Source organism: Anarrhichthys ocellatus, unplaced genomic scaffold (genome assembly GCF_004355925.1).
Source record: "Anarrhichthys ocellatus isolate YVR2014 unplaced genomic scaffold, GSC_Weel_1.0 scaffold52, whole genome shotgun sequence".
NCBI classification, from domain to species: domain Eukaryota; kingdom Metazoa; phylum Chordata; class Actinopteri; order Perciformes; family Anarhichadidae; genus Anarrhichthys; species Anarrhichthys ocellatus.
Window position 1 is genome coordinate 2,796,003 of NW_022280082.1, and position 8,682 is coordinate 2,804,684.

General features: G+C 42.1%; 2 protein-coding genes across 3 annotated transcripts in view; one reads left to right on the forward strand and one right to left on the reverse strand.

The window, feature by feature from the left end:
- nbas (NBAS subunit of NRZ tethering complex) overlaps positions 1-5,942 on the reverse strand; it is a 127,942-nt gene extending 122,000 nt beyond the window's left edge. For both annotated transcript variants that reach the window (XM_031870363.1, XM_031870362.1), the window contains exons 1-5: positions 5,807-5,942; positions 5,354-5,405; positions 3,062-3,098; positions 1,042-1,119; positions 380-427 (exon numbers count right to left, since the gene is read on the reverse strand). In XM_031870363.1, coding sequence (XP_031726223.1) covers positions 380-427; positions 1,042-1,119; positions 3,062-3,098; positions 5,354-5,405; positions 5,807-5,899 — 308 coding nt within the window. In that variant the 5' untranslated portion in view covers positions 5,900-5,942. The remainder of the gene's footprint in view (positions 1-379; positions 428-1,041; positions 1,120-3,061; positions 3,099-5,353; positions 5,406-5,806) is intronic.
- Positions 5,943-6,185: 243 nt separating this feature from the next.
- On the forward strand, positions 6,186-8,679 carry ddx1 (DEAD (Asp-Glu-Ala-Asp) box helicase 1; the record flags this gene model as incomplete). Its single annotated transcript, XM_031870278.1, has 13 exons — positions 6,186-6,250; positions 6,370-6,421; positions 6,539-6,602; positions 6,689-6,718; positions 6,827-6,923; positions 7,073-7,120; positions 7,219-7,302; positions 7,459-7,542; positions 7,665-7,741; positions 7,836-7,908; positions 8,010-8,086; positions 8,167-8,281; positions 8,555-8,679. Coding segments are annotated over exons 1-13 (942 nt in total), but the record flags the coding sequence as incomplete, so codon positions are not given.
- Positions 8,680-8,682: the final 3 nt, after the last annotated feature.

Below are 8,682 nucleotides of genomic sequence, written 5' to 3' on the forward strand. Positions count from 1 at the left end.
GGGGGGGGAATTGGATTTGTGTCTGAAAATAATTACGACCACTCAAAATGAGAACAAACATACTCGTGTGTGTGCGCTTTGGTCTCTTCTTCTATCCCTCACACTCACACGACCAAATTAAAACATTTATGCAGCACTGGTATTTTCACTTTGCCACAGAATATGTGCATAATTGAAATATTTTTTTACTACGACTGATTGTATTTGTTACTGATTGTATTGATGCTTGAAAACAAAATGTTCATTCTTTAGATACAAGCTGAGACCGCAGCTCCTTCTTAAAGGGAGACGTGATAAACCACCACATTAATTAAAAAGGCTCTCCATCACTCGGCAAACACAGACACAGTGCCTCAAATAGCGGGAGTTCAATAATTACCTAATCTCCACACACTGGTCCTGAACCACGGCCAACAGTTTGCCATTACTGTGGAGAGAACGAGAGAAGGGTGAGGAATGAGCAAGAGGAGGGAAGAAAGGAGAGAGGAGACAAAAGGAGCAGAGGGGGAGAGGGATAACATGTCATTATGACTGATATTTTAAAAAGTGGGGGACGAAATGAAGACCATCTAGGGTGATTTAGGGAAATAAGAGCGTGTGTCTATAGCGGGCTGGCTTGGACGGGAGATTAAGACTTGAATAAGAGTCCATGTTGGATGGCTTAATGTGAAGAGAAACAATAATAATCGTGAGCATTAAACAGAGCGGAGATAGTTTCAAAGGGAATTAAATGAGGTAGAAAAATTCAAGGGGAGACAGAAACGAAATGGAAGGATCAAGCACATCAAAGTAATGGACATCCGCAGCATCGTTTGACCGCGCTTAACGCCGTCTTACATCGTGGGATCGATAGCCAATTAACAAACAGCCTTTGTATTTGGTTTGTCTGCTGTAATGAGAACAAGTAAATGACTGGTCGAGGGGCTGCGCACAGGGGAGAGGAAACCAGAGGAGAGGAAGGCTTAGTGCACGTCAGCAGCAAAGTAGGAGGTATTTGAGTGAGAGGGTGTGTGTGTGTGTGTGTGTGTGTGTGTGCAGCACCTTGCAAGCACCAGCTGCCAGTTGATCTGCTTGTTGGCCAGGCGGACCTGACCAGGAGGCAGAGAGGAGCTGGAGGGGCTGAGGTTTACAGAATCAAACAAACAGAAGATGAACACATTATAAACTGCTTCACGGTATTAACTTTGTGTCGTGACTTACTAGGAGTCCATCTACATGAGGCTGGAAGAAAGTTCACTTTCCTCTCAAGAACTGTTCACAGAGAAACTTGAACTGAGTGACAGAGATCTCCAGAGATGAGAGAAGCAGAGGGAACGCAGAATGTTTAAGACACGTCAGCGTCTTTTCAGAACCTACAGTCACTGTGACCAGTCTCTGTGTCAGCGAATGTAAAATAAAATATCGCTATTCATCGACACAAGTATGAACAGGAGCTTGATTCGATTAAATTAGCTTAGAAAAATTATTTAATTAAAATTAAATTAAAAGAAAATAATAATTGAATAAAATGCAGTTAAAAAGACAATAATTTCAATTAAACTAAATTCAATTACACTTAAAATTTTGATAGTTTGATAGTTTAAAAAAAGTTTAAGTTGCGTAAAAAATTACATTAAAATCTAATTTAAATTGTATTAAATTATAATAACATTTTAAATAAATTAAACACTAGCTTAAGTAAAACACAATTATACCTATTTCAAATTAAACAAAATTGCATATAATTAGAATTTTATTCAATTAAAAATGAAATGGCCATGAAATCAGTTTTATTTATTTATTTAATTTGTTGATAATTTAATGTACACTTAATGATCTGTCAAACAAATGGGGTCTTGGGAGAGTTTACAAACTGCCATAGTGTTATTGGTTTGTTTGAATGTGTTGTTCAATTGTCCATTTGGTAAATTAACTATATTACTTACCATCAAAATATGCTTTCAAAAGTTCATTATCATTGTATTTCTGTATTTCTTCGCTGTTCTGATTGTGAACTTCTGCAGAATTGCCAGAAGCTTCTGTTGAAAGTGAAAATTTCTGCTTGGTCCGTTCGGACATTTCTAATAAAAATTCCCGTTCCTTTCTACTCCACAAGAAGTAAAGGAGCGATAAGAGACAAGCACAGCTGGAGGAGTTCCTAAATATTTAACGAGGTTATTGATGGTGCTAGCTAACCACCTGCTGAGAAGATAAGCAGACCTCGGTGGTGCTGCAGCATTACAGAACCTACTGCAGGCCACATCCAGCCATCTTTCAACAGGATGGGCAGTAAGAGCCGGTTGAAGCTAATATACATCTTGAACACAGGATTGTGTGTCTCGGACATTTGTGCAGTAGATTTCAGGAAGTACAGATCAAGTATGCCTGGCAGGGTCGCTGTAGAAGTGTCGCCCAACTCACATCTGTAGCAAATGGTTACATATAAAACTTTTAATCTGAGTTAGTGAAGGATTCAAGACATCCAAATAAAAGATAGAATGTGAATAAGCAATGCCCTCATATGATGTAACATGTCATACATCATATACAAATACTTCATACATCAAATACCACTTCATGAATAATAAATAATATTAAAGTTGTGAACTCAGTATGGCCAAAAAAAAACTAGAAAATCTATTTGATTTTGCTTGTATTGTGTTTTCTCAACTACAGCTTGTTCAAGCATGTGGAAAAATAAACCTATCTAAAGGAAGTGCATGAAGGGGACATGTTACATATGTCTGTGGTTATTAACAGATATTATAATTCCAGGTAAAATCTAAAAGTATGGGCTCCTTTTTACCAACTGACTGAACCAAATATGACTCCAATTGAACAGAACACAGTTAAATGTGATTATTTATAAAGTCACAATTTAAAAGAGTTGGATCTCTTGTATTTCCTAAGTTGCTCAGCGTTAGTACTGCTGTCATAGTGTGCACTGTATCCATTATCCAGCATTTAAACAGACTTGATTGATTAACACAGATTGATAGTAAATCACAGCTTCGTGCGGCATGTCAATCTATTACAAAAACACCGACAGAGATACCTGCCAGCACAATAGTGATGAACTTACCTGTACCACAAGTAGTGCAAGATCAAGCGGAATGGCCCTGTAAGAAATATATCACAGTTAGTAAAAATAATCATGATACTATCACATATTTTATTAATCCTCGTATAATCTTGTTGCATCCTAGATTATGATCACAACCTGCAGTTGAGGACACACAGGAGCTGGAAATCAGTCTCTTTAATCCTGAACCAGACAAAGAGCGTTTAACTATACACAACTATAGAACCTGCAGGACCGATGATGATGTTCATCAATGGTTCTGGCACCTTCTACTGTAGGATGTGTTGTTTTCTTTGCTATAAAGACACTCTGGTATCATAACATTTGTGTAAACATAATCTTGACCAAGCGAATTTGCGTATCTTATATATCATGCATTACATCATTCGATATGTTGCAGACTGAGCAGTCTTTGATAAGAGGCCTATAAGCACGCCTCCTTTCTTTATTACAGATTTGGGTAGACATGTAGATGTTGTTGATCCTCCAACACTCAGAAAACACGTCACAAACACAGTTACTCCTACAGAAATGCTGGTCTACTATCCAGCAACTGGCATCCCTGTTGGGTACCAATCCTACACTGTAGGTAAAGGTTGGAGTGGTACGTCAACTCACGGCCACGTGCTGAATATACACTGCTCAAAAAAATAAAGGGAACACTTAAACAACACAATGTAACTCCAAGTCAATCACACTTCTGTGAAATCAAACTGCCCACTTAGGAAGCAACACTGACAATCAATTTCACATGCTGTTGTGCAAATGGAATAGGTGGAAATTATAGGCAATTAGCAAGACAGACACCCCCAATAAAGGAGTGGTTCTGCAGGTGGTGACCACAGACCACTTCTCAGTTCCTATGCTTTCCGGCTGAAGTTTTGGTCACTTTTGAATGCTGGCGGTGCTTTCACTCTAGTGGTAGCATGAGACGGAGTCTACAACCCACACAAGTGGCTCAGGTAGTGCAGCTCATCCAGGATGGCACATCAATGCGAGCTGTGGCAAGAAGTTTAGTCTGTCAGCATAGTGTCCAGAGCATGGAGGAGCTACCAGGAGACAGACAAGTACATCAGGAGACGTGGAGGAGGCCGTAGGAGGGCAACAACCCAGCAGCAGGACCGCTACCTCCACCTTTGTGCAAGGAGGAACAGCAGGAGCACTGCCAGAGCCCTGCAAAATGACCTCCAGCAGGCCACAATTGTGCATGTGTCTGCTCAAACGGTCAGAAACAGACTCCATGAGGGTGGTAGGGCCCGACGTCCACAGGTGGGGGTTGTGCTTACAGCCCAACACCGGGCAGGACGTTTGGCATTTGCCAGAGAACACCAAGACTGGCAACTTCGCCACTGGCGCCCTGTGCTCTTCACAGATGAAAGCGGGTTCACACTGAGCACATGTGACAGACGTGACAGAGTCTGGAGACGCCGTGGAGAACGTTCTGCTGCCTGCAACATCCTCCAGCATGACCGGTTTGGCGGTGGGTCAGTAATGGTGTGGGGTGGCATTTCTTTGGAGGGCCGCACAGCCCTCCATGTGCTCGCCAGAGGCAGCCTGACTGCCATTAGGTACCGAGATGAGATCCTCAGACCCCTTGTGAGACCATATGCCGGTGCGGTTGGCCCTGGGTTCCTCCTAATGCAAGACAATGCTAGACCTCATGTGGCTGGAGTGTGTCAGCAGTTCCTGCAAGACGAAGGCATTGATGCTATGGACTGGCCCGCCCGTTCCCCAGACCTGAATCCAATTGAGCACATCTGGGACATCATGTCTCGCTCCATCCACCAACGCCACGTTGCACCACAGACTGTCCAGGAGTTGGCGGATGCTTTAGTCCAGGTCTGGGAGGAGATCCCTCAGGAGACCATCCGCCACCTCATCAGGAGCATGCCCAGGCGTTGTAGGGAGGTCATACAGGCACGTGGAGGCCACACACACTACTGAGCCTCATTTGGACATGTTTTAAGGACATTACATCAAAGTTGGATCAGCCTGTAGTGTGTTTTTCCACTTCAATTTTGAGTGTGACTCCAAATCCAGACCTCCATGGGTTAATAAATTTCATTTTCATTGATAATTTTTGTGTGATTTTGTTGTCAGCACATTCAACTATGTGAAGAACAAAGTATTTAATAAGACTATTTCATTCATTCAGATCTAGGATGTGTTGCTTAAGTGTTCCCTTTATTTTTTTGAGCAGTGTATATACTCTGTGATGAAGTAAAGTGCCCCCTTCCGGCATGCAGGGCATCATAACTAACGTTAGGCAACAAAAAAAATAACCGAACTTACCCGTCACTGCTTTTGCAATAAGTGAGGTGTTGTGTTCCTTGCTGCCTCGCAGCTGCAGAGGTTAGAAAGTGACATGTGAGCTTATCGTCGTGGTCATCATGAAGTATCCGTTAACTTTAATGAATGCATGACGGACTCGTACTTTTGGGATTTCGCTAGCTTAATAATAGAGCAAAATATGAATGTTGCCTTGCAGACGAAACTTTACGTTAACTTCTCACAGCACAATAAATCACGATGAAAAATGCTACTACACTGTATGTCAATGTGAGATGAGAATATGAGGACATAGCTAGAGATGTAACGTTAGCAGTGTGTGTATGCTACGTGGCTTTTGAGCGGCTGACCGCTTGCAGCTGATTAGCGACAGAGTTGGGCATTTTTACAAATAAACGTTCAACAAAAGACCTACACACTCAACTGAAAACGTGCAGAAATGGAAGTCTGACTGACCTGAGTGTCCGTCTCTGGCGGCCATTCAGTAATGACAAGTAAGTCGTATAAAATGTTTTCATCTTCGCCTTCAATCAGACTTTCTTCAGCCATGTTTACTTGAACAGGCTGTCAAAACAATCTACGGCGAGTAGCACTGGACAAAATACGTCAAGGAAACCGCGTTTGGAAAATGTACCTTACCCACTCAAGAGAAGCTGTTTCATAGCTTGACTTTGCCTACTATTGTATGATAGTAACATAAATATATATTTCCCAAAAAGCAATGCGTATAGTAAAATATTTAACCGATTTTACGAACTAGTTCACTAACCGGAACCAATGGCATAAGGCTGCTCGGCTGTCAGGCTAGTCCACTAAAGGAGTTGCACCGAGCCGACAATTCTGAATACGTTACATCCGGTGAAATTGCACTCGCAGCAGCAGTAATGGCAGCGTTTTCTGGTAAGAATATATCAACTTCATGATGTCAACGGCTCATTCGTATTTCACTTCAACTCCAAACAGCTTTTAACAGCTACGTGGACGTACTAACTTATTAAAACATGTCTTCTGTCCAACAGAAATGGGCGTTATGCCTGAAATCGCGCAGGCTGTGGAGGAGCTGGACTGGCTGTAAGTCTCTCTACAAACCTCAGACAAAGCCATGTCCATATTGTCATCTATGTCCATATTGCTGTTGCCTGTTACAGTTGACATCCGAACTGATGTATTCCAACCTTTGGATTTCAGGCTACCTACTGACATCCAGGCAGAGTCTATTCCCCTGATTCTTGGTGGAGGAGATGTACTCATGGTAGGTTTACCTTTTTATTTCTGGTTGTCTCAGACAGAAAGTTTGTGCACAGTAAGTTTTTAATCTATTTTTATTTATTTTTTTAGGCAGCAGAGACTGGTAGCGGTAAAACAGGGGTAAGTACATGACAGCCACTCAGTTTGAAATGCTGCTGTACCTCTGCAGTTTGCATCAACAGCATCAGGCCATATTAACAGAATAAGTGTAATCCTTGTCGTCCTCAGGCCTTCAGTATCCCAGTGATCCAGGTCGTGTATGAGACCCTGAAGGATCAGCAGGAGGGCAAGAAGGGCAGAGCCTCCATCAAGACTGGAGGAGCTAGTGAGACCACTTTAATATCTGTGTGTTTGATAGTCCGGCTAAAACCTGTTCATAACATTGTACAGAGCTCTGGTCGAATAATACAAACTATTATAAAAGCAGTGGTTTGTGCGCTGCAGATATTAACCTACTCTGTTTATTTTTTTCAGTTTTCAACAATTGGCAGATGAATCCTTATGACCGCAGTGCCGCCTTTGGTAAGAGGACAAAGATAAGCATGTAATGCCACATTCCAGCTTTGTTCTCTGTCACCTCTCCTCATTATCACTTTTTGTTTTTTTTGTTGCCTCTACAGCGATTGGTCCAGATGGTATGTGCTGCCAGAGCAGGGAGTTTAAAGAGTGGCACGGCTGTCGCTCTACTAAAGGGGTCACCAAAGGTGTGTAATGCGCACAAGTACCTCAACACAAGACAAATAAGGATTTCAAGACAACATACGTACATTTCACAGGGAGCGGAATATTTCTTTGATAGACTTGCAAAGGAAGGATCAATTTATGTCTTTGCAATTGTTTATTTGTCTTTCTGTGTCCAGGGAAGTACTACTATGAGGTGACCTGCCATGACCAGGGTTTGTGTCGCATTGGCTGGTCCACCAGTCTGGCCGCCCTGGACTTGGGTACACTCCTCTCCACTTCACAATCTCCATGCTGTAGATTAGAACATACAACGGCTAACACAAACGGTCTAAAGAAGAGAAAAATAACCCAGTTCTCACAAACTCTTTTCTTTTCTTTCCAGGAACTGATAAGTACGGTTTTGGTTTTGGTGGGACTGGGAAGAAATCCAACAACAAGCAGTTTGACAGCTATGGAGAGGTGACACTTAATCATGGGATATTTATATATATGTAAACAAATGTGAGGATCATTTTCAAACATGTTTTCTCTTTGTTATCTCTTCTCTTTGCAGGAGTTTACCATGCATGACACTATTGGATGCTACTTGGACCTAGACAAGGGCCAGATTTCCTTCTCTAAAAATGGTGCTGTCTCACTCTCACTGACATGATTATGTAAAACATCTGGGCTCGGTGTTAAATGGCAACATTACTCATGTTTCTTTCTCTCTGTTTTCTTCTTTCAGGCAATGACCTGGGTGTGGCTTTTGAGATCCCTCAAAATGTGCAGACTCAGCCCTTCTTTGCCTCCTGTGTGCTCAAGGTAAAATAATGGTACAAAACAAACAAACGGGTGTCAGATTTGCACCGTACAAATGGCTCTTTTCCTGATCTGTTTGCCAGAATGCAGAGCTGAAGTTCAACTTTGGAGGAGAAGACTTTAAAAATGCCCCTCGGAGTGGCTTCGTTGCCTTAGACCAGGCCTCAGAGGGCCACACAGTCAAATCTACTCAAGCAGGTGTGTGGATGCGACCTCATTTCAGGTGCAACAAGAAAATATACCAAATGTGACTGTGAGATATATATCTATCATACACTTACATAGAACCAGAGATATGTTAGAGATTTTATGTTAGACCAGGTAATGCTTTAGTTCTTTTCACAATATTTTCCAAGCTACTAAGGTTACATTGTTACCGTTGCTGACACAGCTATGCATCAATCACCACTACGACGGTCTCACTGGTGTATTCCGATGTGTAATAACCGTCTTCGCTCTGTGTTGGTGCAGGCAGTGCCAAAGTGAGTCAGGCGAAAGCATCCTCCAACGCACCCAAATCACTGATCCTGGAACCGTCGAAAGAATTGGCCGAACAAACCCTCAACAATGTCAAGCAGTGTGGGAAATACGTGGACAAC